Source organism: Delphinus delphis, chromosome 15 (assembly GCF_949987515.2).
Source record: "Delphinus delphis chromosome 15, mDelDel1.2, whole genome shotgun sequence".
Taxonomy (NCBI): Eukaryota; Metazoa; Chordata; class Mammalia; order Artiodactyla; family Delphinidae; genus Delphinus; species Delphinus delphis.
In genome coordinates, this window is record NC_082697.1 from 53,073,883 (window position 1) to 53,095,342 (window position 21,460).

At 53.0% G+C, this 21,460-nt stretch overlaps 2 protein-coding genes across 4 annotated transcripts; both read right to left on the minus strand.

Moving 5' to 3' along the window:
- Nucleotides 1-504: 504 nt before the first annotated feature.
- NAGPA (N-acetylglucosamine-1-phosphodiester alpha-N-acetylglucosaminidase) lies at nucleotides 505-9,544 on the minus strand. Of its 3 annotated transcripts, none has more exons than XM_060033035.1 (11): nucleotides 9,451-9,544; nucleotides 8,905-9,360; nucleotides 7,765-7,904; nucleotides 6,676-6,784; nucleotides 5,465-5,593; nucleotides 4,777-4,982; nucleotides 4,625-4,672; nucleotides 3,452-3,580; nucleotides 3,160-3,291; nucleotides 3,011-3,074; nucleotides 505-1,605 (listed from the first exon to the last, which is right to left on the minus strand). In XM_060033035.1, exons 1-11 carry the CDS (start codon nucleotides 9,534-9,536, stop codon nucleotides 1,395-1,397), a joined length of 1,710 nt encoding a protein of 569 aa, XP_059889018.1. In that variant the 5' UTR covers nucleotides 9,537-9,544; the 3' UTR covers nucleotides 505-1,394. The 3 variants fall into 3 exon arrangements, with proteins under 3 accessions (XP_059889018.1, XP_059889020.1, XP_059889017.1); XM_060033037.1 differs by having other exon boundaries at nucleotides 505-1,518; nucleotides 8,905-9,363; nucleotides 9,451-9,537; XM_060033034.1 differs by having other exon boundaries at nucleotides 8,905-9,363; nucleotides 9,451-9,537.
- A 1,147-nt stretch (nucleotides 9,545-10,691) lies between these two features.
- On the minus strand, nucleotides 10,692-18,877 carry C15H16orf89 (chromosome 15 C16orf89 homolog). The gene is made up of 7 exons (XM_060031001.1): nucleotides 18,790-18,877; nucleotides 17,057-17,186; nucleotides 15,645-15,762; nucleotides 14,149-14,284; nucleotides 13,372-13,476; nucleotides 11,814-11,900; nucleotides 10,692-10,822 (listed from the first exon to the last, which is right to left on the minus strand). The coding sequence occupies exons 1-7, from the start codon at nucleotides 18,875-18,877 to the stop codon at nucleotides 10,692-10,694; spliced, it is 795 nt and encodes a 264-aa protein (XP_059886984.1).
- Between the last annotated feature and the right edge of the window lie 2,583 nt (nucleotides 18,878-21,460).

The following is a 21,460-nucleotide window of genomic DNA, read 5'->3' on the forward strand; positions in this document are numbered from 1 at the left end:
AGCTGGAGAGGACAGATCCAGACAGCACCAGCCAATCTCAGCTCGGACAAGTCATTGCCTCCTTGCTGCGGCAGGAGGGCATCAGCTGGGGCTTCGAGTTCTTTCTTTTAAAGAGAAACCAGAGGACTTCCCTCGTGGTGCAGGGGTTAAGAATCCGCCTGCCAATGCAGGCGACATGGGTTTGAGCCCTGGTCTGGGCAGATCCCACATGCCGCAGAGCAAATAAGCCCATGCACCGTAACTACTGAGCCTGCGCTCTAGAGCCCGCGAGCCACAACTACTGAAGCCCATGTGCCTAGAGCCTGTGCTCCGCAACAAGAGAAGCCACTGCAGTGAGAAGCCCGTGCACCACAACAAAGCGTAGCCCCCGCTCGCCACAAGAGAAAGCCTGTGCGCAGCAATGAAGACCCAATGCTGCCAAAAATAAATAAATTTATATATATATAAAAAAAGACAGAAACCAGAAAACTGGAGTTAACCTCTTGACTTTTAAGCGTTGGCAACTAATTTAAATTCTACTAAAACATGGTGCGGACTAAACTTTCCTCTTTCAAAGTGTGGTCCAGACACCTGCAGCTATCACCTGGGAGCTCAGTGAGACCTGCAGACTCCGAGGCTCCAGCCCAGGCCAGAATCTGCATTTTTAGCAAGCTCTTCCAGGTAATTCGAGTACACTTTAAAGTGAGAACCCCTGGATGAAACAAAATAGATAAGGGAGCTGGACATGCCCCTGACTCAGGTTAAGCAGCCCCACCTGTCAAAATCTAGGGGTCCCTCAATTCCATGATTCCGCATTCAGATGCCGCTCCAGGGGTCCTTTTATTATATCAATTTATTCAAGTGGTAGAAAAACCCTTCTGGCGGCAGGACAAAATAGAGAGCCTGTAAACATGATTTCACCCCTCTTCCCTTTAAGGAGCTTCCCATGACGGGAAATAGAATTCTAGTTGGCAAGTTCGGTGATGAGGTCTGTAAAAAAGGGTCCCTCGATGTGGCCATAGTCTCTTCACCCCATCCGAAGGGGGCTGGCTGGACCCTGCCGCTTGGCCGCAGTTCGGTCATCATGAGTTCCACTGGCAGCGCCCCTGCCCCAGGAGGCTGGAGGCTCTTTGGCAGCAGCGGGGCAGGCCCTTGGGGGACAGGCCTCGTGAGTGGCAGGCACAGGCAGGCGGGGAAGGAGGCAGCGTCTCTCCAGGGCGCGCTGTATCGCTAGGGTTGCACGTGCCACGGCAGGCGGCCAGGTGAGGGGCTGAGGCACAGGTGCTGTCAGAAGCTTGGCTTGGCACGTGGGTCGAGGCCACCCAGATGGTCAGTGGCCTTGGAATTTCCCCTGCAGAAGCCAGAGCTCATGGCAACGAGCCTCCAGAACAGGTCATGACGGGCAGCGGGAGGCTTCAGTCCTTGAAGGGGTTACAGGTGTCACCCGGTTGCTCCTTCTCAGCAGCCAGGAGCTCCCCGTTCATCTCCTGCAGTGGGTGGTAGACGTAGGCCCCATCCAGGTGCCGGCTCCTCGCTGCCCTTGACCCGAGGAACAAGGACACGTTTGCCACCATGCTGATCACCAGAAGGAAAACCAGGGCCAAGGTGATGGCCAGCCAGGTGGTCCTGGGGGCAGGAGAGAAACCCCGAACGGGGACACTGTTGGGCGCTTCGGGCTGGGGGTGTGCTGGAGGGGCTCCCTCCCTCCCCTCACTTGGCTCCTCCTCCCAGAACAGGGGCACAGGGTCGCGGGCCTCCAGGGACCGCACACTGTCGAGGAACAAATGGGCCTGGTGGGGTGGAGGGCACACTCCACGCGTGTTCGGGAGCAGCGGGGACAGTTGTTATGTGGGACTAAGGCCGGTGCGGCCACATCTCCTGATATTTCAAGAGCAGCCGTGGGAAAAAAAAAGATTTTTACATGAACGTTACTGAGTTTCAGATGTTGCTAATAAGTGTAAATTTCAATGGGTACAGGCCACATGTAATACAGCTGGGGACCTAATCTGCCCCGGGAAGCAGCAGTTTGCATCTGTGCTTCCGGGGATGTTGACAACAGAGGCTGGGTTCTCTCCAGGGTCCTCAAAGCACACAGAGCAGGGAGGACCCACACCCCTTCCTCCAAGGCAGGGAGCTGGCGGGGATGGGTGGGGTCCTTCAATGATCTTTTTTCCTTCACGTGAGTCTTTGTCTGAAGCCCTCAATGCAAAAGCAGACTGCTCGGGCGACAGAGCCTGCAGCTGTGCCCCTCAGCACCCCATGGCACCCCTTTCCTCACTGCAGGTCTCACACCTGAGGAGGCTGAGCTTGGGGTGCAGGGCTCCCGGGAACCACTGTCCCTGCTCCGCTGCAATTCCCAGCACACTTCCAGGATTTTCCTCCAGGCCCCACCCGACTCAGGGTCAGGACCTCCAGGAGGGATCTGGGATCTGTGTTTGTGATGAGCTCCCAGGTGCTGCCTCCAGGACAAGGCCAAGGGGCTTTTCGTTCACACCTACGCCTGCTTCCCACTTTGAGGGGACGGGGCTGGGCCGGGCACCCAGGGGGGCTATGGGACATGAGAACCATGAGAAGAGAGGTTCTCCAAGTGGGGCTCCCAGACCGACAGCATTGGTTCTTGAACCCAGCTCTCTCTTTTAACACACTCCCCTGGAGGTCAAGTTGAAGACCCCCTGCACTAGAAAATAAAGACCCAACACGAGGGGTGAACACCCCCAGGTGTCAGAGAAATGACGTGAACTGCTCAGGGCTTCATGCTTCTTGCACCGGAAGCTGAGAAAAAAAGCCCACAACCTGGCCCCTAGATTCCACTGGGGCGGTGGCCAGGGTCCTTCTCAGCATCTCCCTGGACAGCACAGGTGGCTGCGAGCATCACCTAGGACTCTCCCTGTGCTTATGTCAGAGAATTGTCATCTGGTGCCCAGCTGCCACTTCCTAGCCCTGCCCAGACCCTGAGCGGAGGCCACGCCTCAAAGGCAGAGGGAGGGGGGATTCCTCCCACCCCTGCCCCAGCTCCCAGCAAAGTACCTACCTGGTGAAAAGGGAGAGTTCTCCTGCCCGCAGGGTGTCCTCGGGTAGCGGGAGACACTGCTTCACTGCAAGATGCCAGGGAGAGGCTGAAGGTTGGGAGAGGAGGGGTCTGCCCCCTGCTGTCCCCCGGGAGCCTGGGAGGGGCCGTACCTCGGGAGAGGATGCTATTCAAGGTGCGTGACCAGGCGAGGCTGCAGTTGCCGGTCTGGGGGTCGCAGGGACACTGGTGCTCACACTTGCAAGGGCTCTGGCAGTCTGGCCCGTACCAGCCGAGGGGACACTCTGCAGGGAGGAGCCAGGAGGACAGAGGTGGAGGCATCAGTGGCAGGGCCTTTCTCTGCACTGCCGGGGTGGGCCCAGTGGTGTGCTGAGCTGAGCAGATGCAGAAGCATCCCCCGGGCGGGGCTCCCTCGTGGCTGAGTCAGGGGCCCTTCCAGCTTACCCTGCATACAGATGTCTCCAGTGAAGCCAGGGGGACAGGCGCAGGTCCCCCGAACTGGGTCACAGGTGGCTCCATTATGACACTGACACTTCTTGGCACAGTCCTCCCCAAAGGAGCCGCTGGTGCACGCTGGGATGAGGGAAGCAGGGCCTTTGCAAAATCTGGTCCTGCCCCGCAACCCCACCCCAGGCTGGGGCCAACAGGATTGCAAACGCAACTCTCTCGCCCCAAGTGGCCCTGTAGGTTCACATGTTCTCCCAACAGATAGTTCTGGAGAAGTTGGTACGCGGCAGGCCCCGAGGCTGTGATCTCATTGAGGGCAGGCAGCCAGCAAGCCAGAAAGCAGGTGTCAAAGGACAAGGGAGGACACAGGCTGGAGGGACGGGACCGATTGTGGCAGCAGCAAGGCACTGAGGAGGTGGGGTGGGGAGGCCTCTGAGGACCTGACATTGAGGCTTGGAGAGCAGGGCGTGGCTGGAGCCCCCAGGGCCTGGCAGGTCATGCTGAGGAGTTCAAGTTTTTCACTCAGAGCCAAAGAAAGCCACTAAGGATTTAAGCTATGGAGGGTTATGAGTGCGTTGAGCTGTGTCCTCCCAACGATATGTTCTAATCCCCAGAACCTGTGAATGTGAACTTATTTGGAAATAGGGTCTTTGCAGATGCAATTAAGTTAAGGATCTTGAAATGAAAACATCCTGCACTTAAGGTGGACCCAAGTCCAGTGGCCTGGGGTCCTTGTAAGAGGACAGAGCGGGAGACTGGAGACCGACAGGGGAGAAGGCTGTGCCTGTGAAGTCAGAGGCAGAGATGGGGTGATGCAGCCACCAGCCCAGGAATGCATGGGACCCCCAGAAGCTGGAAGAGGCAGGAAGGACCCTCCCCCAGACCTTTCAGAGCCAGTGCAGCCCTACTGACCCCTTGATTATGGAGTTCTAGCCTCCAGAACTGAGAGAGAATAAAGTAATGTTTTAAGCCTGAGTTGGTGGAATCTGTTGCAGCAGCCCCAGGACACTAATACAGTGATTTACACGTGAGGCAAAAGCATGAGACAAGAGGCAAGCGACTTGCAGACCAGGAGGCAGGGATAAAGGCAGCTGAGGCTCGCAGCTGCCAGGCTCACCCTCTCCCGTGTGCCCAGGGGGCTGGGGAGGAGGCTGGCCTGGTGGCTTTTACCTTCACTGCAGTTGGACCCTGTCCATCCAGCTTCGCAGCGGCAGCCGGCTGCCAAGACAAGACCGAGAAGGTCAGGTGAGGGCCCAGGCAGGGCTGGGGCAGTGAGAGCGGGGAGCCCGGGATGGAGCTGCCTCCCAAAGAGTCCCACTCACTCTCCGTGCAGAGCCCATGCTGGCTGCAGTTGGCGGGGCCACAGTCCAGCTCGCTGCAGGCGGCGCCCCGCCAGAAGCGCCCCGTACACTGGCAGCGCCCCTCCACGCAAGTCCCGTGGCCGTTGCAGTCAGACGGCTGGCAGCGGGGCTCGTGCACACACACCGCAGTGGACACGTGGCGAGGACAGCGCCACATGTTGTCCTGGCTGCAGAAGAAACAGTAGTGTGAAGAGAGGCTGAAGTGCTGGCCACCCCAGCAAACCCTCAAACCCCCCCACTGCAGCCCCTGAGGGCTGCCTTTCCCTGCCTCTCTTCATTGTCCCTTCTCCAGCCTTTTACAGGTTCTTCCCACCCGCAACAATCCCTTCCACCCCAGGGCCTTTGCACATGCTCTTCTATGCCCAGAAGGCTCTCCCATGCCCACCCAGCCCCTCATCCTCCAGATCTCAGCTCATGCTTCACTATCCTCAGGTCTTTCCTGACCAATCACCCCCTTCCATCGGCCTGGGTGGTGCTGGTACGCTACATATACTTCCTGTAAGCAGCGAGAAGCAGGGGTCTTGGCTCCTCCTGCTCTCTGCTGAATCCCCAGAGCCGGGCACAGAGTAGGTACTCAATATTTGTTGAATGAGACAGTCGGGGACAAGCTTGGCCTTGGACCTCAACAAGGGGGCTCTGGTATGCTTACCAGTGATCGGATGGGTAACTGGCCAAGGTCCCGTTGAGCACGAAGGTGGCAGAGCCCCCTCCGTCCAGGTTGATGGCATTTACCACATTCTGTTTCAGCAGGAACTCCGCCATCTCCCACAGGTTAATGCTGTGGCACAAGACCAGTGCTGCTGACCTTGCCACAGCCGTTTCTGGGTTAATGCATCTTACTTTCCACAGTGGACAGTATCACACACCCACTATGGCAGGCAAATTTCTAAGTGCCCCCCAAAAGGTGTCCTTCCCAATCCCGGGAAGCTATGACTATAACAAGAGATCGCTCTCCTGATCATGTTATGATACATGGCACAGCTGTCTGCAAATGGGCACACTGTCCTGGATTATCTGGGTGGCCCCGATGGAATCACAGGAGCCCTTAAAAGCAGAGAGCTTTCTATGGCTGAGGCAGAAGAGGAAGTGAGAGAGATTGGAAATACAAGGGGATTAGATGGATTTGACACACCTTTGCAGCTTGAAGATCTACAAGAGGAGGGTATATACATAAGGGGGAACGTGGGCGGCCTCATGCGTGGAGAGGCCCCCAGCCAGCAATGACACAAAGACCTCAGTCCTACAGCTCCAAGGAACTGTATTCTGCCAACAACCTGAAGAAGCTGGGAAGAGGATTCTTCCCCAGAAGCTCCAGATAAGCACCCCGCCTGGCCAACAGCTGGGTTTTGTCTGTGGGACATCCTGAACAGAGAACTCAGTTGGGCCCCCCCACCCACTGACTCCTGACCTACAGAGCTTTGATCTAACAAATCAGTGCTGCCTGTGCTAATTTGTTACACAGCAACAGCAGACTGGCACACTCACTTTACAGAGGAGGAAACAGCAGCTCAGAGAGGTCAAATGACTTGTCTATGGCCACAGAGCCAGCAGATGGCCAAGCTAGGATTGGAACCGAGGTCTACTCCCAGCTAACTTTATGATAATTTCCTTTCACCCCAATCAGCGCTCAGGAGAGATGAGGCCCTAAGTTGGCGAGACTGAGAGCAAGTGTGTGGAAGATGATGAGTTCTTGGAAGTGGGACAGATCTAGGGACCCTCTGCCTGTGGGAAGACAGGGAACAGATGGCTGTGAACATCCCCAGGGAACAGCTGGAGGTCAGAAGGGCAGCTGTTGGTGGGCTGGAGTTCCTCAGAGCAGAACTCAGCCCAGGCCTAGAGGCCCTGGCTCACGGCACTCACCCCCGCTGCTCCGTCTGCCCGTCCACGTGGAAGAGCACCAGCTGCCCCTCCCGGTCGTGGCCCACGGCTGTCCTGGCTGACATCACGTTCACAAATTTGCTGAAGGAACCTGAAGGAGAGGCAGCCTGGCTGATCACCTGGCCCTTCGGGAGGCCTACTAAGCTCTGCCTGCCACTTCCTGCCAGTCACTCTCCACAGAGACATCACTCTCCACCTCCAGGTCTATGCATGCAACATCTCTCTTCCCGTGCCCCGCCCCAGTTAGTCTCCACAGAGTAGCCAAAGGGCTGTTCTTCAGTGTAAATCAAGATCAGACTCCAGGTGAAAATGCTCCAACGGCCTCCACTGTCCTTAGAACAAAATCCAAATGCCTTACCAAGGCCTGGCATGACCTCCTTAGCCTGCTTCTTCTACCTCATCTCCTGGGGGCCCACGCCTCTGAACACCCTGCAGCCACTTTCTACTTCTGGCTGGACTGCACTTCTCCCCAGCTCTTCCCATGGCTTGCGCCTTCTGATCTAAGTCACCTCCTCCATGAGGCCTTCCCTGACTGCACAGTCTAAAACAGCCCATTTCCACATCAGGGCCATGGGGAACCTTCCCTGTCCCAGTATTCCATATCCCAGTGGTTCTCAAAATTGAATGTCAATCAGAATCACAGAGGCGGCTCCTTAGAACACACACTCTTGGGCCTCAGCCCCAGGGATTCTGATTCTGTAGCACTGAGGCACAGGGGTAGGGGCTGAAGTTCTGCATTTATAACAGGCTCCTCGGTGATGCTGATGCTGCCGGTCCACAAACATTTTAGGAACACTTCTCTATTCTCTTGTCCATAGCTCCTTTTCCCCAACTTTTTCTTTCTTAGCACTTACCACTTCTTTCCAGTATACTTAATATCTATTTCATTTCTTATATAGTCCACAATGCAGGGATCTTATCTGCTTTAATCCCCACTGATCCCCAATACCTAGAATAGTACTTGTTGAAAGACTTCCCCCACCACCCCACTGGTCCTGGTTTTCAAGAGGCTTGCTGCCAACACCCCCACTCATCACCCACATCTCATCATACTCATTGCCCTTCCCCCACCTGTCTCCTGTGTCTCATCGCACTCAGCAGCCTGACTCTCGTTTATGTAGATGCTTCCGTTGCGAATCAGCCACACGACCCCACTCAGCAGCTGCACAAACGGATTCTCAGTGTCCAGCACCTCCTCTTCAGACAGGTACCTGGACACAGGGAAGGCATGAGATTCAGTCAACAGCAGTGGCAGCTGCAGGTAGTGCCCTCCCCCCCACACACACTACCCCCGCCCGCCCCACCACCTGGCTACTTGATTCCTCCTCATGCCCAGGAACCTGCCTGGTCCTGGAAGCAATCTTTGCAAACAGTCTAGGCATCCCAATCTACACTTCATTTAACAGAAACAACCATCCCCAACAGATCACAAGTCCACCTATGGCCCTTAATCTCTCAGGCCGTCACCCCTGCCAAACTACCATCTGATGCCTGCAACAGCCTCTTAATTGGCCTCCTTGCTCCTACTACGGCCCAACCAGCCTACTATCCAGCAGGGTCAGAGCAAGCTTTAAAATGACCAAAGTCAAAATAAATAAATAAATGACCAAAGTCGGTCCTATCCTCCTCTGATATTTTGCTCCTTCCTTCAGTCCCTCACACACACCAAGCCCCTCTGCACCTCTGAGTCTTAGTGCTTGCTGTTCCTTCTGACTGCAATGCTCTTCCTCCAGTTCTGACTCTGGCTGACTTGTGATTAATTTTCATGTCTCAACTCAAAGGTCACCTCCTCAGACAAGTCTTTCCTTATCACCTTCCCGAAACTCAACACTCTATTTACAATCTGTTCAACGTTTCACTGCACATATACAATTTGAATTAACTTAATTATCTCCCTGGGTTTTGTTTATTTTTCCTAGTAATGGGGTGGGGGGGGGGTAGTGTCCTTTTTTGAAGGCAAAGGCTGTGCTTGTTCACAGCTATATCCTCAGTACGCAGCACATTTACCGACCCAAAGCAAGCGCTACACGATACTGGAAAATGAATAAACTCTACAAGGAAGGCATTACTTTCCCCATCCTGAAGATGAGAAAACGGAGGCTCAGTTTGGTTAGGGGACTTGAACACGGCGGCACGGCTACACCTCAACTCTCAGGCCCTCTGCTCTAGAATCTAGGGCCTAGACAGTCACGGGATTCCCTGCCTCCTCACCCGGTGACCAGGGTCCCGTCGCGGCGGATCCCGAACTGCGCGTTCTGCAGCCCCCCGGCGCTGCTCACCCGCCGCCCGTCGCTCACAACGTTCCCCAGGCACTCGCCCGTATCCATGCGGAAGAAGCCGCCATTCTGGGCGACGCTGCAGCCGGCCGCCCGCGCCGTCTCCTCCACGGTGGCGCGGCGCCTTGAAGCGCAGCCGCCGGGCCCGCCGGGCTCCAGCACCGAGAAGGTGCGCAGGGGCTCGGCGGCCCGCGTCAGGTGGCCGGCCACCGCGCGGTCTGCGAAGTGCGAGACGAAGATGCGTACGTTGGGGCCGCGGACACCGGGGTTTGAGGGGGACGGCGGCCACCTCTCGTGCTCGCGGCTGCCGGCGCGCACCCTTGTGCAGTCCCGGGCAGAGCGCGCCCGCGTGCGGGAGTAAGGCAGCAGCAAGTCATCGTCGCGGGAGGCCCTGCTGGGATGGGGCAGACCTGAGCTCGGAGTGCTGTGCCCGGGTCTGGGGGACCCCCCAACGAGGCTTGACCCAGGCAACTGTACTCACCCCGAGCCGAGGTCGCCGGACGCCTCACCGAGGAAGCCGCGCAGTGAAATGAAGAAGAGAAGGCAGCGACCCATGGAGGCCGCCATGTTGGACTCGGACCTCCGGTCACGTGGGCCCACCCCACATGACTCAGGACTTCTGGTGGCAGCTTTTAGCTCTGAATTGCTTATACTTTTCTGGATATCCCAAAATCTCTTCCTGTAATTTACTGTGTTATTTTAGAAGGGGCGGGCGCTGGGGCGGCGGGAAGTTTTCACGTTGATGTAATTTGAAGTCTATATGGAAAGTTAAAAAAACGTAGTATAAAGAATTCTCTTACACTTTTTACTTATCTTTACCAATTGTTAACGTTTGCGCTTTATTCATAGACTTTTTTTTTTTTTTTTTTTGGTACGTGGGCCTCTCACTGTTGTGGCCTCTCGTTGTGGAGCACAGGCTTCGGACGCGCAGGCTTAGCGGCCATGGCTCACGGGCCCAGCCGCTCCGCGGCATGGGGGATCTTCCCGGACTGGGGCACGAACCCGTGTCCCCTGCATCGGCAGGCGGACGCTCAACCACTGCGCCACCAGGGAATCCCCCTAGCTTTTTTTTTTTTTAATGCCCATGTGCACGTAGCCTGAAATCAGCACCACAGACACACCTGGACCTATAATAAGTTTCCAGGTCTTTTCCCAGACATGAGATTAGTGTCGGGGCTCCACCTGACACATTTAGTTATGCTCACACTGAAGCAGAACAGGAGGGAAGAGAAGCAAGCTGGGAATGAGAGAAACGTTGATGAGCCAGACCCCCACCCCCACCGCACCCCCCGGCCCCGCCAACTGCCTCGGGACAAGCTCCCACGGAATGCGACATCCTCACTGTGCAGGAGCAGGTAACATTTACCTGGCACCTACTACATTACAGGTACTGTTCTCAGTACTCTACAGACATAACTGTCACAGCTGTGGAGGTAATATAGGGATAGGTGCTATAATTATCCCAAGTGAAGTTGTCTGAAAGGCTGAGGAACAAGACTCAACTCCCCACTCAACTGCACTCTAAATTTATTCATCTGCTCCGAGCCTGGGTCCATCCCAGCCCCACATCCCCAGCCCTGCTCCCTGAGGGGATGACACTGGATTGCTTTGCTTGGGCTGCCTCCTTCTCAGGGTGTGACCCAGGCCCCAGGACTAAGGAAGGAAGGACGAAAGGCGTGCATTTCACCTTCCTGGCAGGTGGCAGGCATGGAACCATCCTTGTCAGTGGCTGCTGGGTGGTGTCGGTGTGGGCGGCCGCAGCTCTCCGTCTGCTGGCGGGAGTTCCGCCAGGACGTAGATGAAGCCGCCCAGGGCCGCGACAGCCATGGCCGTGTTGTGGGAAGAGCAGCCATCTGGGGAGGCACAGGCCCTGCTGTGAGTGCTGGGGGGTGGCCACTGTTCCATTGGGAGTACTTTTCAGATGTTCCCTCGGCCAGCCTGGGGACGTGCGGCCACCAGAACTGTGTTCATCACTTGTACCCTGGCTCAAAGATCCCCTCTCTGCCCTTCTTTGCTCCAAACCCCAGTGCACCAACCCCTCCAAACTACATTTCCCAGACTGCCCTGCCCACCACAGGCAGGCACAGGTGGGATGAGGGGAGAAGCCAGGGTATTTCTCCCCTTGCCCCTCTCTGTCTCCTCTGCGTCCAGCCTCTGCAGGCTCCGCTCACCCCATCTCCTCTCACCGTCCCTCCAGCTCTGCCTCCAGGGAGGACGGGGGCTTCCTGCAGTGGTTAATGTCTGTGTTTTCTCACCTTTTCTGTTTTCAGCTCTTGCAGCACCTCTGAGTTCCCTATATTCAATTCCCCCTGCTGAAGTTCCTGATGCAGGTTCTGTTTTCCTGACTAGACTTTGACCGAGAGCGGTTATCTCTGTGACTTTCAGTGTGTAATACACTGAAACTTCTCTTTTTTTTTTTTTTTTTTTTTTTTTGCGGTACGCGGGCCTCTCACTGTTGTGGCCCTCCCGTTGCGGAGCACAGGCTCCGGACGCGCAGGCTCAGCAGCCATGGCGCACGGGCCCAGCCGCTCCGCGGCATGTGGGATCTTCCCAGACCGGGGCACAAACCCGTGTCCCCTGCATCGGCAGGTGGACTCTCAACCACTGCGCCACCAGGGAAGCCCCGAAACTTCTCTTTTATGTTCCCTTCACTGGAGACAGCATCTCTGGACTCCCCACTTTCAAAGAGGAGGGCATCAGAGACTCCTACCCTTCCCTCTAGCTCCCAAACACAAAGGCCCCCCACCCTGGCTCCTGGGTTATGCTGGGAGCCTGTTTTCCTTGAATGCAAGCCGTATGTATCCTTTCTAGGTTTTGGTTTCATGTCTTGGGTATTTTCATTACCTGTGAATTGTTTTTCTTGCCTCTTCACTCTTCTCAAAAGATGCTGTTGGTACTGAATGGCTTTGGGTAATTCTTCATCTTCAGCAGCTGAGAGAAGAATGAAAGGTGAACTTCTCAAGATGGATTTTTAAATATTACTGGCTAAGCCCCCTACTCTTCACAACACCTCAAGCAACTCAAGTCTTCTCTTGAATCTGGAGGCACTTCTGGAAGTTTCCTCGTGCCCCTGGGTAGAGATACTTCCACACCACCTCAATATGCATCTACTGATGTTTCCCAAATTGTGGTCCCCCAATCACCCATATCAGAATGGCCAGAGGAGCTCATTGAAAATGGGGGTCCGCAGTCCCTCCACCTGCTGAATCTATAGGTCTGGAGGCCTGAGAATCTTCATTTTATAAACGCCTCTGTCTTAAAACAGACTATCTTATTTCAAAAGCTTTGGTCTTTGAGCATCCTAAGCTTCTCATTTGGGAAGCCAGCATTTACTGGGAGCCTTGTCTGTACCTGGCAAAAGCTAGGTGGTTTCATATGTATTATGTCTACTCCTCATAGCTCAGGAAGGTGGAGATTATTTTGCTCATTTATTTATAGACAGGAAAATTGAGGCTCAGAGAGGTGAAGTGATATACTCCAAAGAGGACCAGCTGTCTGGTGTCACATGGCTGGAAAGGGGCTGCATCCTCTGCCTTTCCACCTTCTGCTGCTTCTTCTTCTTTTTCCCTATTTCTTCTTTTTATTCTTTATTTTTTTAAAATTTTGGCCATGACTCGCGGCATGTGGGAATCTTAGTTTCCCGACCAGGGATCAAACCCTGAACCCACGCCCCCTGCAGTGGAAGCATGCAGTCTTAACCACTGGACCGGTGGGGAAGTCCCAGCTTCTTCTTTTTAAAAAAATTTTGTTGAAGTACAGTTTACAATGTTGTGTTTAATTTCTGCTGTACAGCAAAGTGACTCAGTTATACATATACATATTCTTTTTCATATTCTTTTCCGTTATGGTTTATCATAGGATATTGAATATAGTTCCCTCCACCCCTGCTTCTGTGTCACCACCTCTCAGACATCTCCCCTGACTACTCTGCCTAAAGAAGCTTCTCCAATGTTCTCTTCTTTCTCAGCCTGATGTATCCTTCACAATCATTATCAGAACTCGCATTTCACTTACTGGTTTGTGTAGGTGGTTTCTGTCTCTTTTCCTCATTTCTCTTTTCCCTGCCTAGTTTCTCCAGAGCCTAGAACTGTGTCCGGCATATAGTAGGTGCTCAGGGAATACTTGATGAAGAAATGAATTTGTTAACACAGGTGCAGGGGTCCGATATCTTCCAACAAGACCGCCCCTCATCCTGCAAAGTTTTGGCTTCCAAAACTCTGAGCCTATTTCCACATGTGTGTGTGTGTGTGTGTGTGTGTATGTGTGTGTGTGCATGGACATGCATGTTGCACACCTCTCTCTGCACCCCCCCAACACCAGTACATCCTTTCCCCAACTGGCATAGAAGCCCAGCGCCCCCACCCCCACCCCTGCTCCCAGCCAGGGAGGAAGTACAGCTCACCTGGCTTCCCAAAGCATCCTTTCTGTGGCTTCTGCCAGCTGAGAATGGCCTCCAGCCACCGGAGTTTATAGAATTTGGAGAAGCCACTGATTCCACAGAACATGACTGGAAGCAAAGACAGGGGACCCTCTTCAGGCCTATCCCCCAGGCCCACCTCTTCCCCCTCCCCAAGGCCACCATGGTGCCACCTGCTAGAGAGAGGCGGCACCAGCAGGTGAGCACTCAGCACAGTGGCTGCAAGGAGGCAGCCCTGAGGGTCTGCCTTAGTAAGCAGGGGCCCCCAAACCTGGGTCCTGCCTTGTTCAGTCTGTCCAGAGCTCCGTCACTGGGTCAGATTTTGGGGGCAGGAAGCAGTCAAAACAGTGGCAGATAAAATACAGGATGCCCACTTAAATTTATTTCCAATAAATGATGAATAAAAAATTGTTAGGTAGGACTTCCCTGGTGGTCCAGTGGTTAAGACTAAGTGCTTCCACTCTTCCACTGCAGGGGACGCAGTTTTGATCCCTGATTGGGGAACTAAGATCCAGCATGCCACACGGTGTGGCAAAAAAATTTAAAAAAAGAAAAAAATTGTTAAGTATAGCCCATGCAATGTTTGGGGTACACTTATACTAAAAATGGATTCGTTGTTTACCTGAAGTTCAAATTTGCCTGGGCCTCTTATATTTTCATTTGCTAAACCTGGCAGCCCTAGTGTATGTGTGTGTTTGTGTGTGTGGCCGGAATCAGGGACACCCTGCTGCTTTGTTCCTAGAGCAGAATGCGGGGGCCCATTGTTTTCCATGAAGAGGTCCCGGGTGGGGTAGGCGTATCCGATGGCCTCAGCTCTCCGGTTCAGGTCCATCATGTTGGCACAGAAGAGGTTCATGTAGTGCTGGCTCTGGCGGAACAGCCCCTTCGTGCATTCCGTCTGGGGGAACAAACACCAAGCGACAAGGAAGTTGGTGGTCTGAGCGATTCATGCACGCTGTTACAGGAAAAGACCTGCTGTTCTGAAACGGTTTTTTAAGTGGTTGCCTTTGGGGCAAGTCCTTTCCCTTTTCCCAAAATTTCTTCCCTATCCACACTCCCAGCCTGGTGGGGCTTAGTCACTGGGGGACAGAGAGAGCTGAGTTCGAGCCCCGGCTCTGCAGCTTAGGAGCTGTGCGACTTCCACCCCCTAAATTAACCTTTGTGAGCCTCAAGAGTTTTCATGGGGAAAGGGCGATGCCGAGGGGAGCTGCACCCGAGGGGCGCTTGTGTGTGTGTGTGGGGGGGGGGCCGGTACCATAACCTGGAAGTGCCTGACATGACGCCCGACACTAGGGGGCGCTCTAAAGCGCTCTGTCACCGCATTCTGATTTCAGCCTAACCCCGCAAGCAGGCAGCTACAGTGCAGCTCAAAGCCTGGGCCGCGGAGCGGTTGCACGGAGACAAGGACAGGGGATGAGAACAGGCTTTGGAAACTTCTATAGCAATATGTCAGAGCAACTTTCTATCTGCTGAATCTAGTAATCACAATAACTTTCCTTGTAACTTGGCTTTTATTGTATTTACAAAAACACTGGGCTGTGACAGCTTACAAATAATAATAAAAAATCTATTAAACAAAATCAGCAAGTCCTTTCTTGGCTAAGAATTTATGGACATTGAGTAACATTTTTGAATAGAGATAGCAAGCCCTACTTTGTATATAAATAAATATATGTTTAAAATGAGTATTTAGCGGGAGTTCCCTGATGGTCTAGTGGTTAGGATTCGGTGCTTTCACTGCCATGGCCCGGGTTCATTCCCTGGTCGGAGAACTGAGATCCCACAAGCCCCACGGTGAGGCCAAAATAAAATAAAATAAAATGTGTATCTAGCAAATCTTGTGCTTGGAAGTGTTTGGGCACAGGAGAAGTGATGGTGGGGCTGTTTTGGTCTTGGTTTGGTTTTCTGGAAGCAGCTAGCTACTGACTTTGTTCTAAGACCTTTTTCCATCTGTTGTTTACTGAGTTCTTTCTGCTGCTTCACTCTCTCTTCTTCTAATACCCTGTGATCCAGTTCAGCATGCAAAGTGCAACAGAATCTCATCCCCACCCCCACCCCCCGCCCCACCACACCACTGTGGTTGGATTTCATGGCTGAACAATGACAGGCTACTCACTTCCGCCTCCTGAGGTCTGAAGCAGGGGTTTAAAACCTGCTTATTTTCCAGGTATGAACATACGAAACCACACTGTAACGAGCCCCTTTCAGTCATTCTTCCTCTTCCTTGGGCTGTGGTTGAGCCCACGCCAGGCACTCACCATTCTGGCCGAGAGGAAGAAGAGCAGCTGGTGAGACAGACAGTAGCCAGAGCAGCCGGGCCTGGTCATGAGGGTCTTGCAGAAATCGGAGAGCCTGCAGGGCTGGCTGCTGTTTGTCCTGTGGGAGAAGTGGTTCCAAGCTGTTAAAAGTGTCCTGAATGAAGCCCGAGGGCACGGAGCCTTTCCTGGTCCTGATGCCCCCTCTAGTTATTAGACCCCCCAGTAGGGTCCAGGCACACAGCCATGCCAGATAAACACAGGTGTCCTGTGTCTGGATTGGCTAAATTGTTCCCCCCGGCCCAGGGGAGGCGATGCTGGAGCTATCCTGAGTTAGGGGAGCCACCAGGGGCTGCGACTTCCCATTTCTCCGTGGGACCCCCAAGTACCATGTTTCCCAGAATTGCCCTAAACAGCAGATCCCTGGACCCAGAACAGCAGATCCCCGGGCCTGGCATGCCCACCCCCTGTGCCAAGCCTGCCCCATGGAAGGGACAGGGCAGGTCCCTCACTGGAGCATAGCCCGTCTGCAAGCCCAACTGTGTCCTGGCCCAAACACCTCTCTGAAGGATGCTGAGAAGGTAGGAGCTCGGGCACCTGCTGCCCCTTCTGCTCATGGGTTTCATGGGTCCCTGCACCTAGGGCTGCCCCTTGGGGGTTTGCTCCAAGCCCACTGCACAGCAGGTGAGCTAAACTAGGCTGGGTCCTTCTTTCTGGGGCCTACAGCCCTGTCCTGCCTTCTGGGACTGGTTCTCCTTGCCAGATGCAGTTCACATTTGTTCTACAGAACCATAAAACAAATGTGAACTGCATCTGGCTAAGAGAACCGGTCCAGCATGGGAGGTCAGCCCCCTGCGGTGGGGTCAGGGAAGGTTCTGGAGGGAGGATGCTGGAGCTGGCCCTGAAGTGTGAGCAGAGTTACTTAGGCACATGGCCTGGGGCGGGGCAGGGTGGGAGGAGGCCCCACAGAGGCGACTGCCAGGCACAGGCAAAGGCTTAAAGTGGGAGGGAGCCAGTGCCTTTGAGAGTCTGAAAAGAGGCCCCAGGGCTTGGACCGGAGTGGCCCGGGGACCTGGAAGGGCAGAGGAGTTGGGGCTTTTCCTGAGAACAAGGAAGCTTCGCACTGGGGTGGGGTGTTCAGATGTGCTTTTTGGAAGGATCCCTCTGGTGTGGGGAGACCAGCCAGTTGGGGAGTGCAGGGCGTGGAGGTAGGTGTTTGGAGAGGGCTGGAAGCTTCGGGTGGAGAGAGGGGGGCTGACTCACAGTGATGGGTGGGAGAAGGAACAGCTCTCAGGGGAGCTTGCGCCTGGTTTTGCCCAAACCCCTGGGAATTTGGAGAGTGAGTGGGATGGGAGGACTGGCGGAGGGCAAGCACTTTGGGATTTTCAGGAAGCGGGGCCCATCCAGGGGGCCACCCGGTTCCCAGCAGCTGCACCAGGCACAGGTCACTGTGCTCCTCTGAGAAGGAGTCCTGCTGCTCAAACGTGGAGTAGACCATGGAGGCCTTGGTGCGGGTCCAGATGTGCGGGAGCTTCCAAAAGCAGGCTCAACGGCTGGCTGGAACTCTGGCAGAGAGGAGAGGGTTGCAGGGAGACCCAGGAGCAGTGGGCCATGCTGAGCTTAACCGCCCCGCAGGTTCCTGTGGTTTTGAGCCCACGAACTGGCTGTCCCTCCCCTGGCAGCCCTGAGCACACTCGGGTGCCTTCAGGGCTCCAAGACTTGCCTGAGGGTTGGACACTGCATTTGAAACACAAAGGAAGCTCTTTCTCTAAAAAATTTTTTAAAAATCACTAGGAACAGTGTTGGGATGGGCTCTGACTAAATCTATCACATCCCATGGAAGCTTGAGACATATAAGTAGGGTTAGTTGACACCTTTTGTTCCATTAGAATGTGGAGCTCTTATGGAACAGACTTCACGATGACACGGGCTAGGATGGTCTTAAGGACCAGGCCTGGGAGAGGGTGGGGGACGCCGACTGCAGAGGGACAGGCCGAAGCTTGGGAGGGCTGGGGTCTGGTCATGATGTCTGGCCAGTTATCTCCCCACTCACCCCCACGGACCTGGGAGCTGGGAGCCTGGGAGGCAGGGCTGGACCATACAAGGAGCTGGTTTATTTATATATTTATTTATGGCTGTGTTGGGTCTTCGTTTCTGTGCGAGGGCTTTCTCTAGTTGTGGCAAGCGGGGGCCACTCTTCATCGCAGTGCACGGGCCTCTCACTATCGCGGCCTCTCTTGTTGCGGAGCACAGGCTCCAGACACGCAGGCTCAGTAGTTGTGGCTCACGGGCCTAGATGCTCCGCGGCATGTGGGATCCTCCCAGACCAGGGCTCGAACCCGTGTCCCCTGCATTAGCAGGCAGATTCTCAACCACTGTGCCACCAGGGAAGCCCCTGTTTTTTTCCTTTTAATTTTATTTATTTTTTTTGGTTGCATCGGGTCTTAGTTGCAGCATGTGGGATCTTTTGATGCGGGATGCGGACTCTTCATTGTGGCACTTGGGCTTCTCTCTAGTTGTGGCGTGAGGGTTTTCTCTCTCTAGTTGAGGCGCGCGAGCTCAGTAGTTGTGGCACGCAGGCTTAGTTGCCCCGCGGCATGTGGGATCTTAGACCTTGAACAGGGATCGAACCTGCATCCCCTGCATTGCAAGGCAGATTCTTTACCATTGGACCACCAAGGAAGTCCCTTTTTAAAAAATAAGTTTGGAATAAGATCGTTTGAGGGCACACCTGCCCCCTGAACTGAACAGAGGATTTCTTAGAGTGGAGCCTGTCCAGTAGGGACAGAATATGAGCTGCAAAGGGCGAGCTTCGTGGGTGCTTCAAAATCGTCTAGTGGCCACATTAAAAAAAAACAAAGAGAAGCAGGTGAAATGAATTTTAACAATCTATTTTATTTGAACAAATAGATCCCAATATCCAAAATATTATCTTTTCAACCTGCTGTCAACATGAAAAATCAATAAAAATTAATTATTTGCATTCTTTTTTTAATATCATTTTTCTACAACAAAGTTTGAAATCTGGGGAGTATTACACTCGTGGCACATTTCAGCTCAGGCTGGGTACATTTCAAGAGCCCCACAGCCACGTGTGCTTCTCGTATTGGGACAGTGAGGACTTAGCGCCCTCATGCAGCTCACTCACTGTGAAAGTACATCTGTTTCCCTGCTTTGTCACTGTTGGAGTACTGGGTGCTGTCCCGAACTTCACTGGGACTACTACGTGTATGCATGCCATATGCCCTTTCTAAAAAATTCTGAATTCAGAAACATATCTGGTCCCCAGGGTTTCAGTTAAGAGATTATAGATCTGTAAGAATAATAAAAATACCACCACCAAAATGGGCATCTGATGTTCCTTGTGGGCAGGCTCCAGGTCAGGGTTTCTCAATCTATTTTTCATTCTTGCCCTTCTCCAGCCTTTTAAGACATTTCCCTGTGAACATTTAAAAATAATAGCTTTTTTCAGATATAATTTGTTACCGAGTCCAAGCTCGCTCTGCTCGCTGCACGACAGGCCAATGAGTGGGGAGACGAAGTGTTGAGGGAAGGAATATGACTTTATTCGGAAAGCTGGCAGACCGAGAAGATGGCAGACTAGTGTCTCTGGTAAACCATCTTATGGAGTTTGGATGCCAGTTTCTTTTATAGTACAGAGAAGGGGAGGAGATGAGGAAGTAAAGTAAAAAGGCCATAATTGCGAAAATCCCCTGGTGAGGGGATGTGTTAATTTCTTCTTTCTTGAAGCCATCCACAGGTGGGGGGGGGGGGTGTTCAGATTATCTCCCTGTGAGCTGAACAGAGGCACTTTAGTTTAACTTTCAGGCAAAGGGGCAGGGTTCCCTGAGGCAGGCCATTATGTATGATTATAATAACAAAAGCAACGAAGAGCAAAGGTTAAAGTCAAAGAAACAGATTGAACATGGAGTCCAATTTAGCTCTTCCCTGTTACAAATTCACATGCCCTTTTAAAGTATACACTTTGGCAGTGTCTCTTAAAAGTATATTCACAAAGTTGTGCAAACACCACCACTGTCTAATTCTGAAATATTTTCATCCCCCAAAAAAGAAACCCCACATCCATCAGCAATCACTCCCCATCCCCCCAACCTCAGCCCCTGGCAACCACTACTCTGTTTTCTGGTTCCATGGATTTGCCTACTCTTGACATTTCACACAAATACTCATTCAATATATGACCTTTTGTGTCTGACTTCTTTCACTGAGCATAACGTTTTCAAAGTTTATGTATCTTGTAGCATGAATCAGTGCTTCATTCCTTTTTTATGCCTGAAAAATATTCCATTGTACGGATAGATCACGTTATCCATTCATCAGTTGATGGGCACTTGAGTTGTTTCCATCTTTCTGCTACTGTAAATGATGGTGATATAAACATTCATTAACGGGTTTTTGTTTGAAAACCTGTCTTCAGTTCTCTAGGGTATACGCCTAGGAGTGCAATTGCTGGGTCACATGGTAACTGTACGCTTATGTTTAACTTACTGAAGAACTGCCAGACTACCTTCCACAGCAGCTGCACCATTTTCCACAGCCACCAGTGATGTGGGAGGGTTCCTCCTGCACAAGTTTTTGTTCAGAACTTCTGTGAAATTTTTGTTTGGCTGCACTGTGCAGCATGTGGGATCTTAGTTCCCCAACCAGGGACTGAACCCATGACTCCTGCATTGGGAGCACAGAGTCTTAACCACTGGACCACCAGGGAAGTCTGTGTTGAAAAATTTTTTTTAAGATTTATTTATTTAATTTATTTTTGGCTGCATCAGGTCTTAGTTGCTGCATGCGGGCTCTTCGTGGTGGTGCTTAGGCTTCTCTCTAGTTGTGGTGTGCAGGTTTTCTCTTCTCCAGTTGTGGTGTGCAGGCTCCAGGGCATGTGGGCTCTGTAGTTTGCGGCATGCAGGCTCTAGTTGAGGCGCGTGAGCTCAGTCGTTGTGGCACGAGGGCCTAGTGGATCTTAGTTCCCTGACCAGGGATTGAACCCGCATCCCCTGCACTGTAAGGTGGATTCTTTACCACTGGACCACCAGGGAAATCCCCAGGTGAAATTTTAATACTGCAGATATATTGCATATTTATTTGTGTGCTGTATCTATATCTGCACTTTATACATAAAAAGAGTATGTTTTTCTTTAATCCTCAAGAACCGTTTTTTTCTGGCTTGGGTGTGTCACTGAGAACGACTGTTCCAGGTGAAGCCTGTCACCATCATCACTTGTTAACCCCTACAACAACCCCTCAAGTGGGTACTATTCTTATCCCCTTTTGTACCTTAAAATCTGAGGTTCTGGGGGGAAAGTGACTTATTTTGACCCCCTGTCTCACAGCTAGGATGAGGTGGTTCAGGGATTCCAACACCTGAGTCCACATCCTTTTTTTTCTTCTTTTTAAATTTTTATTTATTATTATTATTTTAAAATTTATTTTTGGCTGCGTTGGGTCTTCGTTGCTGTGCGCAGGGCTTTCTCTAGTTGCGGCGAGTGGGGGCTACTCTTCGTTGCCCTGTGCGGGCTTCTCATTGCGGTGGCTTCTCTTGTTGTGGAGCACAGGCTCTAGGCACGTGGACTTCAGTAGTTGTGGCTCACAGGCTCAGTGGTTGTGGCATGCAGGCTCAGTAGTTGTGGCACGCGGGCTCTAGAGCACAGGCTCAGTAGTTATGGTGCACGGGCTTAGGTGCTCCGTGGCATGTGGGATCTTCCCAGACCAGGTCTCAAACCTGTGTCCCCTGCATTGGCAGGTGGATTCTTAACCACTGCGCCACCAGGGAAGTCCCCCGAGCCCACTTCTTAATCGTGGAA

What these genes read in the sequence shown, in the direction of transcription:
- C15H16orf89 (XM_060031001.1), bottom strand. Translation starts at nt 18,877, where the DNA reads ATGCATACACGTAGTAGTCCCAGTGAAGTTCGGGACAGCACCCAGTAC. An exon ending in GAAACAGATGTACTTTCACA is followed by an intron (nt 17,187 to 18,789) that starts GTGAGTGAGCTG and finishes CCAGCCGTTGAG; the next exon opens with CCTGCTTTTGGAAGCTCCCG. An exon ending in GGACCTCTTCATGGAAAACA is followed by an intron (nt 13,477 to 14,148) that starts ATGGGCCCCCGC and finishes CTTTGCTTCCAG; the next exon opens with TCATGTTCTGTGGAATCAGT.
- NAGPA (XM_060033034.1), bottom strand. Translation starts at nt 9,536, where the DNA reads ATGGCGGCCTCCATGGGTCGCTGCCTTCTCTTCTTCATTTCACTGCGC. An exon ending in AGTTACCCATCCGATCACTG is followed by an intron (nt 4,983 to 5,464) that starts GTAAGCATACCA and finishes TTTCTTCTGCAG; the next exon opens with CCAGGACAACATGTGGCGCT. An exon ending in TGGAGACATCTGTATGCAGG is followed by an intron (nt 3,292 to 3,451) that starts GTAAGCTGGAAG and finishes TCCTCCCTGCAG; the next exon opens with AGTGTCCCCTCGGCTGGTAC.